The sequence below is a fragment of the Brassica napus genome, chromosome C9, assembly GCF_020379485.1.
Source record: "Brassica napus cultivar Da-Ae chromosome C9, Da-Ae, whole genome shotgun sequence".
Taxonomy (NCBI): Eukaryota; Viridiplantae; Streptophyta; class Magnoliopsida; order Brassicales; family Brassicaceae; genus Brassica; species Brassica napus.
In genome coordinates, this window is record NC_063452.1 from 55,383,120 (window position 1) to 55,407,787 (window position 24,668).

Consider the following 24,668-nt stretch of genomic DNA (forward strand, 5'->3'; position numbering starts at 1 on the left):
CGGAATTCCGACGACTTCATTTTTTTGGATTTGGTCGGAAATTGGTCAGTAATCCGTCACAAATGTCCGACGACATTGATGTCCGTCGGAACCTCCGTCGGAATTCGGCGTGTTTTCTTGTAGTGTTTGTACCCTTTTTGTCATGGTCAAGATCCATTCACATCCTTTCGCTCATGATTAGTTTCACATCCTTTCGCTCAAGAACCGTTCGCACCCTTTCGTTTATGACAATTCACAGCCTTTCGATCACGATCCTTTTATACATTTCGATGCAAAGATTTCACTCCGCGAAAAAGATGATTCATTCGGATCAACATGAAAGCCCAACTACATTGCATTGCCAGAATTCATGTTATCTATTGATAATACATTCACACCCTTTCAGTCACAACACTTTTGCACCCCTTGACTCATGATACGTTTGTACCTCTTGGATCATATCATGTTTGTACCTCTTAGATTATGACGCGCTCATATCTCTTAAATTACAACACATTTATACATTTCTGTTGATGACACTATATAAATATTTATAATTTTAATCAGTGTTAATATGAAAAGTAAACTTATATGAATTTTTTTTGTATTTATTAGTATTGAGATAAAAAATTATGTCTTTTTTGTTTTTACTTTACTCATATCTATATATTAATACTTTATGAATATTTGTAGTTGTTTTATTATGTTGGCCAGAAAAGATCATACTCTTATATCACCAATATCATGGTTGACCTTTAGCATTCTCTCAATGATGTTTCGTTCGCACATTTTCAGTAACGATTCATTCTTACCTCTTTGGTCATGATCCATTGACAGTGACACACCTTTGGTTACGACTCATTCGCATCCTTCCAGTCAAGACCCATTCACACTCTTTCGGTAACAAATCGTTCACACCCTTTCGATTATGATCCGTTCACACCCTTTTTTGGTCATGACCCGTTTACACTTTTTCGATCACAACCCATTCACAACCTTTGGATAACGACCATTTGCACTCTTTGGTCACGACATGTTTGCAATTTTTCTGTCACCATCCATTCGCAACCTTTCGGTCACGGTCATTTGCACCCTTTCGGTCATAACCCATTTGCACCCTTTTGGTCATGGTAAAGATTTGTTCCCACCTTTTCAGTCAAGATTAATTTCACACCCTTTCGGTCATGATCCATTCGCACATTTTCGTTTATGATCATCCTTTCGGTCACTGTCGTTTTGTATATTTTCGGTCAAAATTCATTTGCATCCTTTCAGTCACAAAACGTTCATACTCCTTGGATCATGATATGTTTGTACCTCTTGGATCACAACACGTTCATACCTCTTAGATTATGAAGCGTTCATATCTCTTAAATCACAACACATTTGTACATCTACGTTGATGACACCACGTAAATATTTATCATTTTTTAATCATTGTTAATATGAAAATTGTGTCTCTTAAGTTTTTTTATGAAAAGTTATTTTTATTAGTATTGAAATAAAAATTTATGTCTTTTTGTTTTTATTTTATTCTTATATATGAATAGTCACATCTTTTAATTTAAAGGTGGTTATTTTGAAATGATACTTATATGAATAGTCACAACTTTTCAATTTAAATAGCCACATCTTTTCAAATTTAAATGTAATTATTTTGAAATGATAGAAATAAGAATAGTCACAACTTTTCATTTAAATAATTACATATTTTAAAATTAAATTATAACTAATGCACAACTCTTGAAACAAATAACGAAAAGACACAACTTTAAGAAATAAAATTCTTATAAAAAATACACAACTTTTCAACATTTTTTGGGTTTTTCATGTAAAACATTTAAGAGATGCAACTTTTATGTATAAAACTTAAGAGATTCAAATTTTCATATTAATCAATACACTGATTTTTAAAAATAAAATAATTGCAAATATTTATGAAATGTTAATAATAGATATGAGCAAAATAAAAACAAAAAGACATATTTTTTCATCTCAATACTAATAAATACAACTTTTCATATAAAAAATTAAGAGATGCAACTTTCATATAGATGAATAGTAACATTTTTTCCACTTTAAATGTGATTATTTTGAAATGATACTTATATGAATAGTCACAACTTTTCAATTTAAATAGTCACATCTTTTCAGTTTAAAGTAGTTATTTTGAAATCATACATATATGAATAGTCACAATTTTTCATTTGAATAATTATATTTTTTTAATTTAAATACTAACTAATACACAACTCTTGAAACAAATAAGGAAATGACATATCTTAATATATAATGAAAAGACACAACTTTTAACAAGAAATAAAATTCTTATAAAACACATAACTTTTCAACATTGTTTGGGTTTGCTATTATTAATTGTTTTTTTCTTCATCATTTTATTTGATTAGTGAAAATTATGCTTTGAGAAGTCATGGACATTGGACTATTTATAGATTTTTAAAAATTTGTTTGAAGAGTCAAATCTTTTGAATTAAAAGATTGTCTTTTGTAATAATACTTATATGAAGAATCACAATTTTTCAATATAAATGGTCACATTCTTTCAATATAAATAGTTATTTTTAAATGAAAAAACACAACTTTTAATTGTTGAACAGATCCAATCTTTTAACATAAGTGGAATTATTAGTACGGTCGAAGATGGTTTAACGGATTGGGTAAAGCCAGAGAGTGTTGTTACTTGTTAGTCAATTGGATGGACATGACAATAATGGAAAGGGCAAAGTTTGAAACTTGATCCTAGTGTTGAGCAAATAGGTTTAGAGACATCTCAAGAGCCAAGACCATAACTTGAAGCAGAAAAATGTATAATACTAAGTTACGATTAGGATTTGTCCAAGAATCGTTTTCAAGACCAAGAAAAAAAAACATGTTACAGTGAGCGAAAGCAAACCCTAATCTACATATATAACACTGGTCGATGAGGGATAATCATGTCAGTGACCAGATCATTTCCTGTTATTACAGTTGCAGTATCACCACCAAGTCTATAAGAAATTAGGACGAAGAACACAGAGAAAGAGCAAGTAAACGCATCTGATCATTAATCATTTTGTCTCTTTCTCAAGGTAATCTATCCGAGAAGCTGTACCTGAGCTCTGTTGAAAGCTGAGACTAGCTTTTTTGTACAGCTCCCTTCAAGCTTCTTTAAATGAACACACCTTCACCGGTTAAAATGAGAGTCTCTGCCATTGGACTTTTTATTCATAGTTTGTGTGCCAATCTCGTCCGGATAGACACTGCAAGCTGCGTGACCTTGTTTGGGTGGTAGAGAACCGCACAGACCGCAAAACAGACAGCAATTGTAGCGATAAAGAGAACAGTCTGACGAGACCTGAATGTTTGGGCAGACTGTATTGGTATACAAGACTTCCTTGGCCAGTCACCTATGTCATTAACGGTCATGACAACCTCTTTGTTTAACAGAGGATCGGTTTCTTTTCTTCCAGTATCTGGTGAAGCTGCTTGTATCCTCTCGTCACAACCTACACCTGCTTCTGGTTCCTGTAAATAGAACAAAAGGGGAATCTTAATAACAGAATGCAAAAAACCAATAAAAAGATGCAAGATTAATCCATTAATATCGTCATAATGTCCCAAATTTATCATGAGACATGAAATCAAATGTGTAAGACAAGTGAAGTTTGTGTGCTGATATTAGCAAAAAGAAACCTGATTGAAGTTTGGTACTCTTGATGGGATGTCCTTCTGGAAACTGCTCTCACAACAGCACACTGATGTTACTGGATTCATCTTTGAATCTACATGGCTTTGCTGTTTTCTGGCTGTATTCATATTTTCATGTAGAAGCCTCACGTCGCAGTCACATGTACAGTGAACGAAACTGTCTGGCTCCATTTTCTTCACCAAAGTTTCCAGATTGTGCAGTACGTTTCCTAAGATTGAGGGCGAGTTACTCTGTATCAGATAATTCAACACTCTGTTGTATCTTTTTATCTGACATCGGTTCACGGTCTGCTCAGTGCATTCTGAAGAGGGCACCTTCACCGACCATGCAATATCTAACAAGAGCCCAGTAAAGGTACTCTGCCTCTCTTTGAAATCTTTGCAACAGCAAGTCAAAGAACAGCAGGTGGTAATGCCTTGTTCCTCTGGAAAGAGTGTAGCATTGAACTCCTGCTCGATTAGTTTCATCTCAGAGCAAATAGCTTTATCTCCAATTATTAAAGGTATGAAATTTGATAGGCCAGATTCATTTTCAACCTACAAAATGATTACAGGAAGATCACATTAACTTTGTATAAACGGAGCTACTTGTCAAAAACGTATATTTTCAACAAATGGGTACCTCGACAAATGCAGGGCCAAATAGATTAAGATCAGAATTCACAATGTTTATCCTGTACAACTTGTTATTACAAGAACGCTTCCCATCCTGGCCCGGTCCAGGTACAGCGGAATAGTTATGTGGTAAGTACTTTCCAGAAAATGAAACAAGAAACCTGCACCGAAACCATTATCATGTTATTCTTTCCTATTCAGAACATGTTAGGGGTCCCAACTCCCAAGTGCAAGATACCAATCCCAATGCAACATTTTGAAGGTTCTTGAAATATAGTTTCGTCATATGAGCAATATGACAGAACTAAAATATGCGAGAGAAGCCCTAAGCATAGATCAAGATAGGGGTTGATAGCCATACCGGCATTTGGGTTGCACAAGGTTAAGTCCACAAACGACGAGTTCAATTGGTTTGCCAGCTTCAAAACATGTTGGATACACAAACTGAAGATTCGGTGACTCTAGTTTTACATCTACTCTTCTTAAAGTTGTTCCACCTGTAAACCAAAAGAAACAAGTATAAACTCACACTTAAAAATCTTTTAATACACATAATTATGCTTAGCATGATAGAGAAATATAAAAAAGGAGAAAAAAGTAAAGCAGATCATCTTGCCTTTGATAAGACGGAAAATCATGTTATTCAAATAGACAGTCATCGAGCCTCTTCCAAATAGCATCTTTCCAGGTTTAAGAATAAATTCATCCAGATATGACACAGGATCTTTAGACAACTGCTTAAAAGAACAAACAGGAAAAGCTTGTTACAGCGCAAAGTCAAAAAGAGGGCTCGCAGGAAAGACTAAGAGATATTAAAGTTCTATTTCCTCTCTCTCTCTCTCTCCAGGACACAAGTTTCGAAAAACATTGCACAACTTGCAGAAACAAAAGAACTTCAGGACAAACAAATTAGTAAGAGCTTTAATGTGTATATGGTACTTAAGAGGAAACGTGTATAGAGACATAGACCAACCTTTCGAAAATAGACACCCTACTGAAAAGAAACAATATTTATGTTGTGTTGTGGCATCAAGAACATGAAAATGATGAGTAAAAAGATCACAGAATGTACCTTGGCCCACATTATCTCTGGCATTGCTATAAAGACGGTCAAAATTGTACATCCGGGACGGATATACCCCTCCAACTCAACAGGCATGGTGGCCAACCATTGGAATATCTGCAAATTTCAATTGATCTCGCAAAAATGAGTTCTTTGTGATTCTGAAAAGGTTAAACATAGTCTCCGAACCCTAAACTGTAATGTAAAATTCTTACTTGATGACGTAGTCTCCTTGGGAACTCCGCTGGATTCCAATCGTAGAGTTTGAAAGAGATCCGACCTGTAGGGCACTACAATGAAATGACAAATTAGTTAACAAAACACAAATAATCTTTTGATGTAAGAGTGACTGAAGAGAAAACCCACCATAGTTGAGTAAGCACTTTTGTTGTCACCACCGGAAGGTGAAAGTTCAAACTTTGTGTCATTAATTCCTTCATCTGGCTGAGCTTCACCCGAACATGTACCAGAGACAAAGTTGTCTGCATTGATGCTATGGGTAAATGGTACAGAACCCTGTGTGGGGATATGCCGATCTTCAAAATTCAGTGAAGTCTCTTGTTCCACTCTCTGATCACTAGAGCATGTATTATCTGCTTCAAGTTAACAACATGAAAAAGCGGAATCAGCTTGATTTTCCAAGAGACATCAAACATTGGCAACTAGAAGAACACGCAACTCAAACAACTAAGCAAAGAAAGCCAACTTATACCTTTTCCATCATCAACATCAATGACGCTGTTATCGTTCTGTGGTAACACTTGCTGTTGTTTTGAAGCAACTCCTCCTTTATCTACAGGTTTCCTTTTCCTTCTGTTGTTGTGACGCTCTAGCTTTCTCCGACAGCTGCGTTTTCCCTCGTCAAAGTCCGGGAGCACGTGGAACCTGCCACATGGTGACTCACTCTAAGAATAGAAACAACACCGATGGGACCAAAAAGACTCCCGTTAATAATTCTAACTACTTGATAGTTGATAAAGGTGAACCGGTTCAGCTCAGCTTATGCTGAACAAAGAGAGCTTAGCTAATGTATAATCTGTGGAATCATTAAAACGGATTACAGATGAATCATCTCTCCCCAAGTTATCTAATTTCCTAATGATAGATTCAACAGTTTCTAATCCTACCATAAAGACAACAGAAATCAATCCAGATCTTGAAGATTTCGTGTTGAAAATCAACTTTAGTGAAGATAGTAACACATTTCTAACGAATCTGTGGATAATCAAAGTCAACCACGAGCTATCAAAACCAGTTTTATAATTCGTGATCAATCCTCAAAGCTAGGATTGCAAAACTACAAAGAAAAAAAAAGTGAAAAAGAACATTACTTTCCACACTGTTGGCAGTATCTCTTATCCTCTCCATCAATCACAACAAAGCTAGCGTTAGCACACCGTAGGCAAACCCTATGCCTCCTATGATAACCTTTAAGCTCGCTTATATCAACTTCGCAACCCGGAACCTGACATCGAGCCACGCCCGACCCGCCTCGAACCCGCTTCTTCTTCGGCAGCTCAGCCTCCTCAAGCTTCTGATCGAGCTCCGGACACGAGCACGGAAGCAAACCTTCCACGAAATTGGAACAAAGCAGCCTCGGGTCACGCTTCCTAACCCGATCGGAGCCAGAGCCTCCAGATTCATCCGGCGAAGGATACGTTTCAGATTGCGTCGGAATCATCGGAGGAGGAGGAACGGGAGAGAAGGGGGTTTGATCAGAGTCCAAGGAGACGAGGAGACGCTCGTCCGCGGCGAAGTCAAGGAGATCGCCCCAATCCCACAGAGCGGAGGAGGAATAAGTGGAAGGATCGTCGTCCAGCAATGCCGGCGGTTGGATTTCCATCTCCGGCGGCGATGGAGATTGAGATTGAGATTGCGACAGAGAAGACATCTGCTGAGTCTTCTTCAAATTCAATCACGAAATTAAATTCAGAGGAATTGGTAAAGGACCCATCGGTGGTTGTTAAGGAAGTTGGTGATTTTGGTTGAAGGTTTTAGGTAATTGCTACCAAGTCATCACAAATCTGGGAATAATATGAAACAATAAAACTTAAATTTCAATACGCAGGAGACCATGATTAACCCGGTCTTCGTTCTTCGAACTACCGTTCTTGGTTTCAACTAACAGGCTGGTTCTAAGCTTTTCTCAGATTGAAAATAAAAGCTAAGAACCTTCTCGGAATATAAGCCAAATACAATGGTGATACTTCCGCATGAGTCCTTATTCGCATTTTAAGCTTATTTTTTTTTCAATAGTTAAGGATTCGGATCTAAAATACTCGTCCAATGACGATCCAGAAGAAGAGTACTTAGGAATAAAATAATATTTTTTTTAAAAAAATTACAATTGAAATTTTATTAATTGCAATATTAAAAAAAGATACAATGATTGAATAATATTCCAAAGAGAACTAATTATTAATCTTGATAACCAAATTTATTCCAAATGTTTTCGATCAAATCATTCTTCAATCGATCATGAGTTTGCCTATCACGAAGATCATTACGGTCGGGAAATGTATCATTGAACAATGTAGGAATTTCGTTTAAGACCTCCGAGGTTCTGGAAGATTCTCCTTCTTGAAAATCTGAAATATTAACCCGGTTTGTATAACCATCTCGTTCATTTTCAACTATCATATAGTGTAGTATGATACATGCTCTCATAATCTTCCATATCTTCTCTATGTCCAATGTACGAACCGGGTTTTTCACAATCGCAAACCGAGCTTGCAATACTCCAAATGCCCGCTCGACATCTTTTCGGGCTGCTTCTTGCCATTTAGCAAATAACACTTGTTTGGGACATTGAGGGAATGTGATAGATTGGATAAATGTTGACCATTTTGGATATATACCATCTGTGAGATAGTATGCCAACTTATACATGTGTCTGTTGACCATGTACCTTACCCTCGGAGCTCGACCTTCTAAAATATCGTCAAAAACAGGAGACCGATCGAGGACATTAATATCGTTTAACGTACCTGGAAGACCGAAGAAAGCGTGTCATATCCAAAGATCTTGTGAAGCTACAGCCTCTAAAACAATCGTCGGTTTTCCGGATCCACGTGTGTATTGTCCTTTCCAAGCGGTTGGGCAGTTTTTCCACTCCCAATGCATACAGTCAATGCTCCCGACCATCCCTGGAAAACTGTGTTGCTCTCCAATATAGAGTAGTCGTTGAAGATCCTCCTTTGTGGGTCGTAGTAGATACTCATCGCCAAATAACTGTATAATTGCGTCAGTGAAATGATGTAAACAAGAGTGTGCTGTGGTGTCAGCAAGTCAGAGATATTCGTCAACCGAGTCAGCCGCTGTACCATAAGCAAGCAGACGAATAGCCGCCGTACACTTTTGTAGTGATGATAGACCCCACCTCCCGGTTGCATCTTTTCTCTGCTGAAAGAATATAAAGTTCTGCTTGAGGGCTCTGACAATACGCAGGAATAAATTCTTTTTCATGCGGAAACGTCTTCTAAATATTTGTGCCGAGTATGTCGGGTCTTCACTGAAGTAGTCATTCCATAACTGATCATCTCCTCCTTCACGGTCTCGTTCAATATAAGCACGGTTTGTCTCATCATCGGGTTGGTCCTCCACTATGTCGTTGTAGAAATCTTCAGCGATTTCATCAACAAGTTCGTCTATTCTTTCGTCTAGACCATCGGATGAAGATGATGACGTTTTAAGAAGTCCTAATATGTTAAATATCAAAATAATTAATTTAGAAATATTAGGAATATTATAAAACTTTAATTTTGAACTTTTTTTAATAAAATTTATCATATTTGGAATATTATAAAACTTTAATTTTGAACTTTTTTAAATTTTTTTTGTCATATTAGGAATATAATAGAACTTTAATTTTGAACTTTTTTTAAAATTTTTTTTGTCATATTAGGAATATTATAGAACTTTAATTTTGAACTTTTTTTTTATAAAACTTGTCATATTACTAATAATAAAAAAATTAAATTTTGAACTTTCATTTGATTCTTTTAAAGACATTTTTGGGTAGAAACTTCAAAAATTTAAAAATCCATTTTGGTTTGTGATTTTACTAACCGTTTCTGATCGACTTGTATGGTTGGCACTGGTCTTGAAATTATTTTGCCTGCGTTTGATATATTAACACAATTTCGAAAAAAGACTTGTAGTATTCATGTTAAAACATAAATTAACAAAGGCAAGATTATGAACAATAACTGCAGGGGAGTTTACTAATATATAACATAAGTTTTGATACAAAGAGAAGCTAGACTTGAACTTGAACTTACATATGATCCGAGGAAAACAATGAGAGTAGATTACAAACTCTCTGAAAACATGAACTTGACTCTCAAGAGGAAACAAGTTTCTACTACACCTCAAAGACTACAACTACTACTTATAATACATATGCTAAAGAGAGTGACCCGTGACTCATACAACTACACCCGTGCTTCCTACTCCAACACCCGTGACTTCTACAGCTACACCCGTGATTTCTACTCCATCACCCGTGAATCCTACTCCATCAGATAAAGACCAAATGCACCCGTGACTCCTTCCCACATGCGAGTAACCTGTCAAAACAGAGTGACAAGAGTTAGTAACCTGTCATAACCATTAAAAAACAATCAGTAATATGATATATCTAAACAAACGATCAAGTACACAAACAGTTCTACCTCAAAAGCAAGATTGAAAATAGATCATATCATTTCGGACATTAGTTTGAGCATGAGACTGTTTTCCATATCTGAGAGAGGTTCTTTCTTAGCTAGTAAACGATCAAGAAGCTTTTGTTTAGACAGTTTTTCCTTAATTTCTAAAACCCCATGTAGCCTCGACAACTCTTCCTCCCTGCCACTCTTCTTCTTCTTGGTACTAGCTTTCGCCGCTTTAACCCCGCGAGGTCTAACTTCTGGTTCGACACCTTGGGCTTCTTCTGTATCCACCTCCACAGCTTGTTTGCGCTTATCCTTTCCAGCCTCCTTAGCAGGATAGTGGGAGAACCATTTCTGGTCGTATCTCAGCTCCCTCCAGCAGTGATCCATGGTGAACTTGTAGCCGACCGTGTTGAAGAAAATGTCCAAGGCGGTTTTCATCACATCATCATCGTTTTGCCCACTTCTCTGCTCCCTCAGAGCCGCATCGTAGGAGCCACAGAACTTGGATACATCGCCGTTAATCCTAGACCACCTCTGCTTGCAAGGGGTGGTCTATCTCGGTACTGTCCCAGCGAGGAGAGGACTTACGTTGTAGTACTCTACTATATGCTTCCAGAAAGAAGTGGACTTCTGCTCGTTGCTCATCACAGGGTCTTTACTGGTGTTAAGCCAAGCACCAATAAGGATTTTATCCTCTGTGGGAGTCCATTTTCTCCTCTCAGAACCTGAGGCATTTGGATTCACAGCAGACTTAGCCCGAACGTCGGTAGAAGAGCTCACAGGAGACTTAGCAGGAAGGTCGGGAGCACTCATGACAGGAGACTCATCAGGACCTTGACTACCAAACCAAAAAGGTTCTGGTGAATCAAGCTCAACTGGAATTTGACTAAAGAGAAGTTTACTAAAAAAATTTTGGTTAGCCATTGTTTTAATTGTTTCTCTGTGACACTCTACTAGTGACACAGAGGGCTTAAGTAAGCCTTCTACTCGATTAATAGCAATCAGATCAGAGCAGTTGAGAAAGTGAAAAGCAATTGAGTTCATTAACTACTCGACTAATTAAAAGCACATCAAATCAGACCAGCTCATATGAAACAAGAAAGCAAATCAAATCTAACCAACAATGAATTTTCCTTCCGATTTCGAAACTAAATTACTACAACTAGTTTCTTTCCAAGCAAATCAAACATAACCAACAATTAATTTTCCTTCCGGTTTCGAAACTAAATTACTACAACTACTTTCTTTCCAAGCAAATCAAACCTAACCAACATTTAATTTTCCTTCCGGTTTCGAAACTAAATTACTACAACTACTTTCTTTCCAAGCAAATCAAACCTAACCAACATTTAATAAAAGAATTACGTCGTTAAAGAAACAAAGCACGTACGCCCCAATCCTTTGAGTCCTTTCCAAGTATTCCTGAAAAATAAAGAAGTAAACAATCAACTTTCACACACTTTCAATATTTGTAATACATATGAGAGATGAAAAAATAAAAGGAAGTAACTCACCTAGCACAATAAGCAACACCAACCCCAACACTAAGCTAAAGACCATTAGCTTAGCTCCTGATTTCTTCTTTGTGAACTCGGAAACTTACTTCTCAAGACGGAGTAACTTCTGCTCACGTTGATTCGCTTCACCCTTAACCCCATTAAGCTCCCTCTGAAACTCTCTCAGCTCCTCCTCCACCGCCACGTCCCACCATTTCCAGACGTGGCAGTCTCTATCATCGGCATTGGGGCACGTTATGTAACGTCGGTATGGATCTTTTGGAGTTTGGGAGTATCCGTGAACTGGCTCTGAACCACAATAGCATGTCCTCGGGATGCCATCATCACCCTCTGGTGATGGTTCCCAGTCAATGGCTTTTGCATTCCACCGAGTAATCTCAGCTTCAGCCGCGTACATCTCACCTTCGGCTTCAAGGAGGGAGGTTAAGTCTGGAGAGTGTGAGGATGAAGAAGGCTGGCTGTAACTGTATCGTCCCATTATCGTTTATCTGCAACCAAAACAAGTAAACACTTAGTTAAGGACCAATAAAATCAACAGCAAAGAACGAGTAAGAACAATTTAAAAGCACAATAATCAAAAGCACATGAACGAGAAGGTAGCAAACCAACGACAAGGAACAAATACAATATCAAAAACAGTTAAGAAACGGCAATCGATTGAAACCCGATACGGTTTCAATCCGTATAAGACACATAGAGGAGATCCGAGACCGATACAAACCAAAAACGTTTCGAAACCCTATCTAAACCCACAAAGAATCCCGAAATCGATTTATCCCCAAATATTTTTGAAACCCTAATTTGAAAATTTTCTCAAATCGGTCGAAATCCGAGAACCAAACCCTTAATACAGAACAAACAAGATGGAGAGTGATCTCTAATCGATAAATCTACGAGTTAAAGCTTCGATTTACCTTACACGAGCTGAGGAAGAGAGATCGAGCAAAATCGTCTCGAAATCGCCTTTCTCTCGAGAAGAAATTTTTTTTTTCGGTTTGGCTCGAGAATGATTTTTTTTTTCGACCCTACACAAACCAAAGACAAAATCGACCCACTCACCACGTGACACGTTGCTAAGGATTGAATCCTTAAGTCCGCTGCGACGGACCAATTCTTCGTCGATTTATCGCTAATAATAGTATTTAATTACAATTATGCTTAAGGATTTGTCTTATGGACCGGGTGAAATCCGCCGTTGGACATGGTCTAAAAGCAACATTATCAGTAAAAACGTTTTTGGGTTTTTAAACTTTTTTTTTCTGATTAAAAAAAAAGTTAAAAATGAACCAACCGCGGGCCGCTTAGCTATTTTTCCCCTCGGTTTTGATGTTTTTTGTGGGTCCTTCCCTTTAAGAAACCTCAAATTTGCCCCAATAATGTTATTCTAAGAACCGTTTTTTAGCCGAAAAGTATAAAAAAAAATCAAATCATGAGTTAATAACTCCGGTTAAAACACCGAAGTTAATCATGCTGACCAAAAAAAAGACACATAAAAATTAAATTATCTAAAATAGTCTTTAACATTTATATGATATGAACTCATTGAACTAAATAATAAGCACAGTCAAAATTTAATTACATAGTTTCAAAACATTCTTTTCCCAATAACTCAATTAGGAAAGTCTATGGTTGGTTATTCAAGGAATGTGATATCTGATAGGATAAACTAATTTTATCATTTAATAGGCTTTTTATTGGTATCCCAATTATAAACTTGTTGATCATCAACACAAATACGTGGGATAATGGCTACATATGGTAGAATTATTTCGGTCAACTATTTAACTTACATCATTCACATATACAGACGTTGATATATCATATATAAGTTCTGTAATACAAAATATTTTTCTATCTGGAAATAAAAACGAGTCGTAGAATATTATGAGTATATGACAACGTTATTTTATACTACTGCATTCTGTAAAAAAAAAGAGTATTCTGTAAGAAAAATACGATGTTATGAATACTAAAAATGCAACAAGAGAGAAAACTCAAGGGACAAATATATTCGGTGCGCCGGTTAAAACTTTGATTGAGGTGAAAGGGAAGGAGTGTGCGAGCCAGCCGTGTGTCTGGGCGTGACAAGCACGCTCTTCATAAGCCAGCAAAGCATCGCGTGCAGGCTACGCGTGTTTGATGGAAACCACCAAAGGTTGATCAATCTTAATCGGAAATCGACGTCAGATCAGTGTTACTTGGGACGCGAGCTACCAAAAGTGTCCTCTCTCTCTCTCTCTCTCTCTCTCTCTCTCTCTCCTCCAATAATAATAACGGTAGAGCTTAGTCTCCTGCTTCCAAATCGATCACCATCAGAATATAGACACGTGTCTCGTTTTGTATGTAGCAATAATAGACTCACTTCTCGGATGGTTAAAGTAAGAGATGATAGGATACTTAGTTCTCAAATGGGCCTTCCTGGGCCCAAGAACAAATGACGACATTATGAACAACTGAATGACCATATCCCATCCTAAATTACATAAAGTTGAAACTGTATGCGGATTAGATTCAACCTCAACCATATCCCATCCTATTTCCTATGCGATTTTTTTTTTCTTTCTTTTTCTAGTATGAAAACGAAGTAATGAACTTAATGCACAGTTTGATAGATTAGGAATGTCGATGGTATGCTCATTACGTTAGGAATGTGTATATTCTCTCGCTAATGAAGATTGAGCTCATGTACTCTTTTATCTCAAACCTCGTTCTGATACCATGTAAATTATAATAGAATAGATATATTATTGTGTTGTGTTTGATAAAAGAATACAAGATGCATATATATAGTGGTAACATTAACATAACGTTAACACTAGATAATGATAATTTTCTTAAACACTTAATGTGAATATGTTAAGAATATCTTGAGATTAACTTGTTGTTCAAGTTTTTCCTTTTAGTCTCGAGGGTTTTCATGAGTTTCACGGACTTCACAGTCTTGGTCCGTAAGATACATATCTTCCGACCCAACATATCTCTAATACAATGCAATACACAGGGAAAGGGCACCATGTGTCTGACCATTCAACACAAAATGAGAAATGGTGCAGTTGCTTAATACGATTTTTCCTAATGACACTATTACATATCCAGCGGATGTAAAAAAAAAAAACAATAACGAGGATAATATAGTTGGTTCAAAAAAAAAAAACAATACGATTTTTGTTACGTCTTTGAATAATATACAAGTGATCCATGATAATCTATCTATTTGTTGTTCTAAAGGTTATTTTATATGATGGATTCTAATTCTACACATGTACAATGTACTTAACTCTCTAAAAAAATAAATAGATTAGTTGACGTTGAGTCGTTGACAAGTATTATTATGAGGAGAATAGTACTAGATCAAATCATTTGGTAAATGAAGTAAGATCTTACCTTCAAGCATTAATCTATTATCACTTATCAGCAGCTGGTTCTTTTTTTATACTAATGATGACATCCTTAGACCCTAAACGGCTAAACGTTGTGTTATAAACGTCAGCTGAATGTGCTGATAATAATAATTAAGATTACAAAGTCAAATCTCCTTGAGTCTTGCTTCGTCTGGCAGCTGAGGCTAAGGAGCTGTTCGTTTGGTCGACGCAGCCACCTGCGTCTGCGTCTGCGTCAATGTTTTCCGTTCACGCTTGTTCGTTTAATTGACGCGGATACCTGCGTTTGCGTCTGCGGCCGAACGCTGCGTCATGTTTCTAACGCCGTAAAATCCTGCGTCTGCGTCTGTTTTTTGCGTCAACTTAAGCTAATTACAGTTTTACCCCTAACCTAATTTATTATTTACAAATATACCTAAAGTCTAATAGCCGCAGACGCAGCCTTTCTCCCCATCGACGCAGCCCTCTTCTCTCGATCTCAGACGCCTCTCAAGCTCTCTGTCTCGATCCCGACATCTCAAGCTCTCTCTCTCGAAGCTCTCTCTTCTCCATATATCTCGATCTCAAACCCAGCTCTCTCTCTCTCGATCTCTCGATCTCGAACCCAGCTCTCTCTCTCTCGGTCCATCTCGATCTCGAAGCTCTCTTCTCCATGGCATCTCATCTCGAAGCTCTCTCTTCTCCATAGCATCTCGAAGCTCTTTTCTCCATAGCATCTCGAGCTCGGCCAAACCCATCTCTTCCTTTTCTCCATGAGGTAATTGTCTCTGTTCTAAAGCACTTAAGTGTGGTCCGTGTTCAGCCTTGTCTCAAGTTCTCCGAAGCTTCTTCATCTCTCACACTATCGTAAGGTTCGTCACTCACTCTAGCTATCATCCGTATAGAATTTGTGTTTGCTTTTTCGCTGTGTGTTTGCTTTGTACATTTGTGTTTGTACATTTGTGTTTGTACGTTTGTGTTTGTGTGTTGTGTTTGCGTTGTTAGATTTTTGATGAAGAATGAGTGCCTTCTCCGTCTTTGGTTAGCTTTTTGTTAGGAGACTTTGTAAAATTATAAGACTAGATTACTTCCAGTTACAAGTTGGCTTAGATGAACAAAGTTAGTTTTACAAGCTAAGGTTTTGGGAACGTGCAGGAGACCCTTGAGATTTTTTTTTTAATTTTATGTTTGCTTAGTGAATGATTAAGAGGGTTGCAAGCAAAGCATATTACAATGAAAAATCGTTTATTTGTTTATGTTTATACCACATGTGTATATTTTATAAATGTTGCTTTCAGTTGATATATTAATAATTATCACGTTTCTTAATTGATAGTATAAGGGCGATAGGAGGCTAACAGATAAATAGGAAAGCTAGAAAAGATACTATAAACAAATTAAAATAGCTTAAAGCATACGAGTTATATTTGTGTGTGACTTGTATCAGTTAAAGACTCTTGAACAGCATCATTTACTGGTTCTGACAGTGCATTGAAACAGGGCTGAGTTATAAGTTTATTCTTTCTCATTGCTTATTCTTTCTGCTTTTTTTTTTGCAGGTCTCAGACTCGCAAGCTGCTCAAACCCTCTCTCAGGCTCACTCTCTCGATGGCAAAAGATGTAAGTTCAGATCCTTTCTTGTTTGCATTATATGGAACTTGAGTTTGTGTATAGAAATGTCTTTAGGTGTATGGAACTTGAGTTTGTGTATAGAAATGTCTTTAGGTGTATGGAACTTGAGTTTATGAGTTTATAAATGGAACTTGCTGTATGTGTTTTGCTTTAGACTTGGACACCTGAGGAAACTAGGTATTTTTTCGAACTCTATGCGGAAGAGAGAAGAAAAGGAAATAAGGCTGGTATATCAATGAATAAAGCGGGGAAAGCAAACATTATGGAGGCGTTTGAACAGCGGTTTAAGAAGAATTTACCTGATTGGAGACCCTACAAGAGCAAGTACGACACCAGTAGAAAGAAATACATCAAGATTAAGACGCTGACTCAAAACAGGACAGGACTTGGGTTTGATGAGATGGGAAGGATTGACATGTCAGATGATTGGTGGAGTGAACGCGAAAGGGTCAGTACATTATTCTCTCTTCAGTTTCACATTTTAGTATATAGCATAATGATGATAAGCAGCTTATATTACATTTTTTTTCTCCATTAATGACATTGCTATCACTAACTTACGCTTTTTTTTTTGCTGTATAGGAGTGTCCAGGGATTAGAAGATCTGTTTGCAAAGAGATTAGTAACATGGATATGTTTGAAGCGGAATTTGGTGGTATAGTAGTAACGGGAGCTGAAGGATGGAGTGCTCAACATGGAGAAGCCAGTTTAAACTCTAGAGTGGATGAAGATGTTGGTGATGATGAAGTTGATTCTCAGCCAGCAGCAGAAACACAGCCTCAAGCCCCACGCCAAACTCAGCCATCGACTCAGACTCATTCTGGAAATTCAAGAGCAAAAAGAAGGCGTAAGGAGAAAGACATGGTTGTAGAAGCTTGTGTGAAACGAACTGAAGCTCTCGAGGTAAAGAACAAGATAGCGGAACGGATGTTGGAGCGTCAAGAAGCTTTTAGTATTGAGAATGTGTTGGAGATTTTGTATGCTTTGCCTGAAGTGAGAGAGTGGTCTCCACTATATGAAGCAGCAATGGAAACTCTCATAGATAATGAAGGGAACCGAAGAGCCTTTGTAACAATGAAGACAGATGAAGCTAAGATTAGGTTTCTGGAGCTTAGGACTAAGATAAAACGCGATGATGACTAATATGGAATCTAGGATTAGTCTTCTTTTGTGATCTTGATGGAACTAGTATGGAGCTTAGGACTGGTCTTCTTTTGTGATCTTGATGGAACTAGTATGGAGCTTAGGACTGGTCTTCTTTTGTGATCTTGATGGAACTAGTATGGAGCTTAGGACTGGTCTGGTCTTTGTATGAGTCTTTTGTGATTTTGTTGGTTTGATCCTTGTATGAACTCTGCCTTTTGTGGCTTTATATATATGGTATTTTTATGTTTCTTTACTTGCTGTATCCAAATATTTATAAATGTGTAAAACAGGTTGGTCTTAGGCTGTGTGCATTTTAATATTTAGGTTGGTCATGTTTCTGACGATAATTATATATACTTGCCGTGTGTGCATTTTAATATGTGTCATTTATATTAGGCTGTGTCTTGTACTGCTTTCATTGATCTCTACATATTGTTTTGGTGCTGATAATAATCTTATACATTGTTTTGTAGATGCTTGAAAGATGGATATTGCAAGATGAAGATGGAGATTATGATGATGAACTTGGTTTGTTTGATGCGCCTATTACTGAGAGATTGAGTCATAGAGCAGATAGAGGAGCAGGATGGCGACATGTTCAACAACTTATGTATGAATCTGATCAGCAGTGTTATGACATTCTTCGCATGAATCAAAGGACGTTTGAAGCTTTGTGCAAGATGCTAGGTGAGCGATATGGATTGAAAGAGACTCACCATGTCTACCTTGAGGAATCTGTTGCGATGTTTCTCGAGACTGTTGGTCAAGATAAGACGAAGCGGGATATTGCTGCAAGGTATCAAAGATCAGTGGATACGGTCCAAAGGAAGCTTGATGAAGTTTTGAGTGCTCTTCTCAAGTTTGCGGAGGATACACTAAGACCACAGGAAGGCGAGTTTGGAAGAGTAAGTCCTGTTTTGAGAAATGATGATCGGTATTGGCCTCATTTCAGAGATTGTATCAGAGCACTTGACGGAACGCATGTCCCAGTTCGCCCTCCAAGTCAAAATGCAGAAGCATACAGAGGCAGGAAGCAAGATCCTACAATGAATGTTCTTGCTATATGTAACTTCGATATGAAGTTCATATATGCATATGTCGGTGTACCTGGTAGAGCACATGATACAAAGGTCTTGACTCATTGTGCGAGGAATGAGGCTTCTTTCCCACATCCTCCTCCTGGAAAGTATTATCTAGTTGACTCCGGATATCCGACGAGGACAGGTTATCTTGGTCCGCATCGTAATATGCGATATCATCTTGGTCAATTTGCTACAGGAGGACCACCAGTTAGTGCACGAGAGTTGTTTAACCGAAAGCATTCAGGTCTTCGATCAGTGATTGAGAGGACATTTGGAGTATGGAAAGCAAAATGGAGGATTTTGGATCGTAAGCATCCAAAGTATGGTCTGGTCAAGTGGATTAAGCTGGTGACAGCGACAATGGCGCTACACAACTTCATACGTGATTCACATCGGGAAGATCATGATTTTGTACAGTGGCAAAGTGGCGATGGTGGAGAAGGAGAAGAAGCTGATAGTGACGGTGATGAAGAAGAAGAAGAAGAAGAAGAAGATGATGATGATGATGATGGTGGTGGTGGTGGACATATTGTATATGAGCCAACCGGTGATAAAGCGATGGAAGCTTTGCGTGATAACATCACAAATGAATATGGTAGAGGTCGTTTACCGTTTTAAATGTTTTTTTTTTGCTTATAACTTTGATGATCATTTATATGTGATATTTATTTAAGACTTAATGTTTTTTCTTTTATAATCAACTTAATGTATTATTTAGCTTTTGTTTAGTGATAAATATTTTGAAGTATTATTTTTGTTTTAACTTAGCTTATAATTTATGATCAAAAAATATTTTTATACTCGTATATTTGACCAAAAATTTATATACTAAGTAAACATAATATTTTAATGGATGTAAATATATTTAAATTACATTTGTTTATTTAAAATACAATTTTACAAATTTTTTAAAATAAAATATGAAGAAATAAAAATAACCGCAGCGTCTATCAAACGAACAACCCAAAAATCTGTTTCCTGCGTCGGCGTCGGCGTCGGCGTCAATTTCCTGCGTCTTCTAAACGAACAATAGTCGGCGTCAGCGTCGGCGTCGGCGTCGGCGTCAGCGTCTACGAAACGAACAACAACTATTTTCATTGACGCCGACGCCGACGCCGACGCCGACGCCGACGCTGACGCCGAAAACTTCGTCGACCAAACGAACAGCACTTAACAAGAAGAAGCTTGGCTTACTTAGCAAAAAAGAAGAAGCTTGGCTTCAACAAATAAGCAACAATGATTCCAATAATCTTTTCTTCTTCCACTGTGCACATATTATTGCATCAGTTGCAACACATGTTTTGTTTTTTTGGGTATAAGAACAAAAACATGCATATACCATTTTTGAGCGAAGATTTCAAATTGGACAAAATCTACTGAAAACATCGAGTAATATAAGTAATTTCAAAAGACTTGGTCGAGGCCGAGAGGGAGAGCCTCGAGTAGTAGTCACGATTTATTTTTTGAACCAACTATACAAAAACAAAAATTATGCATTTACTGACTTGAAATAAATGAATATGTCAACCCGATATTTAATCTATGAATAAAGATTTTATTATTATACAATTAAAATATGAATAAAGATTCTTTTCTAAGAGAAAACAATTGAGACAAGATCCTCAATCGATCATAGAGAGAACTTGAGAAACAAAGAAAAAATTGACGAAAATGAGTAAGTGGAAAGAAACTAGTATTACTTATATTCATCAAAAAAAAAAAACTAGTATTACTTATGGAAAGTGCGTCAATAGTGTCATTAGGAGTACAAAAAGATTACTGTTCCCACTTTTTGGCCGGCGGAAAAGAAGGAACGCCGGAGGCTTTCTTCTGCCGTAGCTGCGGTTGCCATCTTTGTTTTCATGAGAAAGAAGTTGAAAAGGTACCAGTCGATACATTATATTTAACTGGTTTTCAGATATTTAATCATTTGCGATCATAATCACAATGGTTAATATTAGTGTTTGTTTGGTTTAGAACAAATCAAACTTGAAGAAGTAGTACTTTATAGTAGTGGGATACGTTTGAGAAACCTCATGTCACATATATGAAAAAATAATGAACTACAAATATTTATAACCTTAGATTTATCCGTTTGTGTGACCATACAAAATGATATCTAATTTCCATTATGAGCAATCAGGGTCTGTCCATCAGTAGACTAGAGACTAGTCGATTGGATTTTGGTACGCTAGATAACCGGGTTATAAAAAAAAAGATTTATAACCTATTTTCTAGTTAAAATTTACATATAGATACAATTAGCCTTAATAGGTTATTGAATTGTCTGTGTATCTTACACTTATAGTGAATTCTACAGTTAAGGTAGATCAGCTGCGACAGTTAACTACGGAGAATGCGTAAAGAACCATGCGCTTCAAACGGGCGGCAGCTGGGTGGACGGTTGCGGCGAGTTTGTGGCGGCTGGAGAGGAAGGGACACCGGAGGCTCTCTCGGTGGCGGAGGCACATGAAATAACAGGGGGCATCTGCCCCCAACTCATTTTGAAAATCCCATATAAAGTATTGACTAATTCTAAATATGCCCCTTTCTGTTTTAACAAATCGGTCCTTAGTTTTATGAATAGTTTTAATTATGTTCCCTACAAACTTTTCCTCTAGCTCCGCCCATGGGCGCTCTCTCTTGTGCTGCCTGTGGCTGCCAACGAAGTTTTCACAAAAAAAAGAATATTGGTAACTGACCAAACACATGTGTCACAGAATGCAAGTACTCAAATACAAAAAGAAAAAGAATATCATGTTGTTACTAATGACGTTCATGGAGGTGACTTCAAAATAGATTTGATGTTTTCTTTCAAAACAAAAATAATAGATTGGTGTTCCCAAAGCATGTCCATGTGTGTTATTTTTCAACTGAATCTGATGGCCGATTCCAGACTTTTTTTGTTTTAATTTGTAGAGATATGAAATCTATTTACCTTGTTAAAGAGTCTGATCGATAATTAGTGTTAGAAGTCCAATAATATATAAATGAATAACATCAATCTAATCAATACTACAATTATATTTTTTAAGCTGATAGATCCTTTTAAGAATTGTAAAGTTTTTCTTGGACTTTGACAAATATGTGCATCCATATTTATAGAATCCGTATAATTTTTTATAGATTGTCATGATTTTTCATAGTTTCATGTTATTTTTTTTGTTAATGTCTATGTAAAGTAATTGTATAAGAACATTATTCTAGAATTTTTTTATATAACTAGAATGTGAATGATGTGTTGGAAAGTATATGTAAACGCTAACGGTGAGATATGTCAGTAAACCAATTTTTATGGTATTAGCTTTTTGAAAGACATGGATTTTATCATTTAGATGTGCTATAATGTCTTGTTTTAGAAGGTGTTAGTGGTTCATGTATTTTAGTGGATTTGAACATCTAAGCCAAATTCAGTGTTATTGGTTCTAGGGTTTTAGAATTTATATTCAAATCCACTGTTATTGGTTCCATGATTTATAAACATATTTTAAAATCAAGTATTATTCAATAGTAAAGATTTTTTATGGATTTGATTTATAATTGGATTTGAGTGGATTTTTAAGTGTTCTTAAGGAAAAAATACAAAGGAACAAATCTTGTGTTGAACCATGTTATTTTGATTAGATTTGTATTATTATCATTTTTCAGTTTTTACGTTTGGACAAATTTTAGTGGAGGTTATTGGTTGGTGTATTTTGATGGATTTGAAAATCCAAACTAAATCTAGTGTTATTGGTTCTATGATTTTAAAATATGTATTGAAATCATGTGTTATTCGTTTAATGATTCATAAATTATAATTCAAATCAAGTGTTATTCAATCATACGGATTTACTAATAGATTTGATTTCATGATGTATTTGAATGGATTTGCATGAATTTCTTTGTTAAAAATACAAAGGCCCAAATCCGAGGGAAAACCTCCGGATTTGTAAATACTAATCCGAGAGAATTTGAAAATTTGTATACTTTACTTGGATTTATAAATATTGTATGGATTTCCATATCAATCAAAATATATAAACCAATAACACCTAAGCTTTATCACAGAACAACAAGCATCTCTTGTGGCATTTTCGTGGGCAGCAGAGGCGATGTTAGGTGGTGTTATTCATTGTAGATAGTAAACTCTAACCCAACAGATTTAAAATTTGCAATATTTTAAATGATTCATTAATGATTTATATTTTTTTGTTACAATCAGTACCAACAATTTAAAAGCAGATAAGATTTAAATTATTTATTTTTGATTTATCAATTCAAATATGTCAAATGATTTACTACTGATTTGAATATATAGCAATATATTTATAAAGTATATAAAATGTTGAAATCTGATGAATACATACATTTTCCTGTTGCTGGAAGAAAACTAGAGGATGAAAAATACAACTATGAGAAAATGAAAAAAAGTCAAGAAATAACAAAGAAATTCTGGTTAAAAAAGAAATGAAAAAAATTTCTTCACCATGAGAATACTCACAATTGTTTTTAGAAGAAGAAGAAACTGTGAAAGAAACCATAAAACAATATCAAAAAGTTTGAGTAAAGAAAACACAAATAAATGTGAGTTCATAATTTTGAGAGTTGATTTTTCAACTGAAAATCTTTGGGTACAGCTTGGATTCTGATTACCAAAATTTACTCACAAAAATAATATCAAAATCATTCAATATATTTACAAGAAATTCAATCCATTTATGAATAACACTAGATTTTAACTTATCATTTCAAGTCTTACATTGAATAACAATAGATTTAAACTCTTTTAATAGTAATGTTATAAATAAAAGAACCAATAACAGTAGATTTAAATTCTTGGAATGAAAATATTTTAAATACAAGAATCAATAACACTAGATTTATAAAAAGAATTAAAATCAACTAATGAATAACACTAGATTGTCCTTGTATTTCAACTCTATTCAAATCTATCAATGAATAGCACCTCCTTAGATGTGAAGATGAAGGGTGTAATAATGGAATGCTCAACGCCTGTACTTTGGGATCTTCTCAATCTACATGACAAGGCTTCGGTTCTGCATAACTAGATTTTGAGAATGTGTAGCATCTTGAATGTGTTGCAGGTCACTTCGCTAAGTTGGATACCTATGGAATGTAATATTGTAGCCGGGATATTGCAGAAAGTGTTAGGAGGGATCACCGTATCCAATTGGATATGTTACAAACAAAGGCACATCATGGCTAGCAAATCACATCTTATAAGAAGCTTCAGCCTCAAACTAACTTGTGAAGGTTGCTGGAGGTTATGAGTTTGTTATCTATTACATACAAGACAGGTCTTTCTCTCTTGGTCGCTTCAAGCAGTGTTGGTCGCATTTTATTTCTCATTTTTGTATCCCTTTCACAAGGAGTTGAACTTGGAATTTGAATTCATAAATAACAAAAAAAATAATAATGCTGGTTCGATTTGCTATAATAAACATGTGCATGATAACTTTTCAATTTGTCAATATCTCATAGAGATATATATATTCGGTCAACATCTTGACCTATATTAAATTATACTTAGCCAATATCTGAATAGGTTTAGGAAGATACCCGATAAAATCTAGCTAATTGATGGTGCTAACGCAATGCCTAACTTGTTAATGGCTTTATAACAAGTTCTCCGGACCCAAGCATCGTCTTTCCTAAACTCGTATTAGATCTTTGGTCTAGTTACAAATCCATTTGATTGATTTATAACAACACATTTATTTTTATTTTGAAATTCATATCAATGATTTTCAAATCCACTTGTTTGATTTGAAAATCATTGGATTTATGGAAGATTTCAAAATCTAAGTAGGATTTATAAATCCATTAAATTACTAGAACCAATAATCTTTTTTCTTAGGGAGTTAGTTGAAGAGTAAAATTTAAAGTTTTGGAAAACCTAAAGATTCTAT

At 36.1% G+C, this 24,668-nt stretch overlaps 2 protein-coding genes across 6 annotated transcripts; one reads left to right on the forward strand and one right to left on the reverse strand.

Annotated features, from left to right (window-relative positions):
- Positions 1 to 2,790: 2,790 nt before the first annotated feature.
- On the reverse strand, positions 2,791 to 7,617 carry LOC106371909 (squamosa promoter-binding-like protein 7). Of its 2 annotated transcripts, none has more exons than XM_013812018.3 (10): positions 6,697 to 7,617; positions 6,078 to 6,250; positions 5,732 to 5,958; positions 5,581 to 5,655; positions 5,375 to 5,482; positions 4,919 to 5,036; positions 4,664 to 4,799; positions 4,310 to 4,463; positions 3,673 to 4,224; positions 2,791 to 3,504 (listed from the first exon to the last, which is right to left on the reverse strand). In XM_013812018.3, exons 1-10 carry the CDS (start codon positions 7,254 to 7,256, stop codon positions 3,205 to 3,207), a joined length of 2,403 nt encoding a protein of 800 aa, XP_013667472.2. In that variant the 5' UTR covers positions 7,257 to 7,617; the 3' UTR covers positions 2,791 to 3,204. The 2 variants fall into 2 exon arrangements, with proteins under 2 accessions (XP_013667472.2, XP_048624981.1); XM_048769024.1 differs by having other exon boundaries at positions 5,732 to 5,961.
- Positions 7,618 to 15,094: 7,477 nt separating this feature from the next.
- Positions 15,095 to 19,507, forward strand: LOC106391418 (protein ANTAGONIST OF LIKE HETEROCHROMATIN PROTEIN 1). 4 transcript variants are annotated; one of them, XM_048769028.1, is made up of 4 exons: positions 15,655 to 15,674; positions 16,456 to 16,516; positions 16,683 to 16,976; positions 17,111 to 17,927. In XM_048769028.1, exons 1-4 carry the CDS (start codon positions 15,670 to 15,672, stop codon positions 17,669 to 17,671), a joined length of 921 nt encoding a protein of 306 aa, XP_048624985.1. In that variant the 5' UTR covers positions 15,655 to 15,669; the 3' UTR covers positions 17,672 to 17,927. The 4 variants fall into 4 exon arrangements, with proteins under 4 accessions (XP_048624982.1, XP_048624983.1, XP_048624984.1 ...); XM_048769025.1 differs by lacking the exons at positions 16,683 to 16,976; positions 17,111 to 17,927 and adding an exon at positions 18,148 to 19,507 and having other exon boundaries at positions 15,095 to 15,674; XM_048769026.1 differs by lacking the exons at positions 16,683 to 16,976; positions 17,111 to 17,927 and adding an exon at positions 18,148 to 19,507 and having other exon boundaries at positions 15,097 to 15,768.
- The last annotated feature ends 5,161 nt before the right edge of the window (positions 19,508 to 24,668 follow it).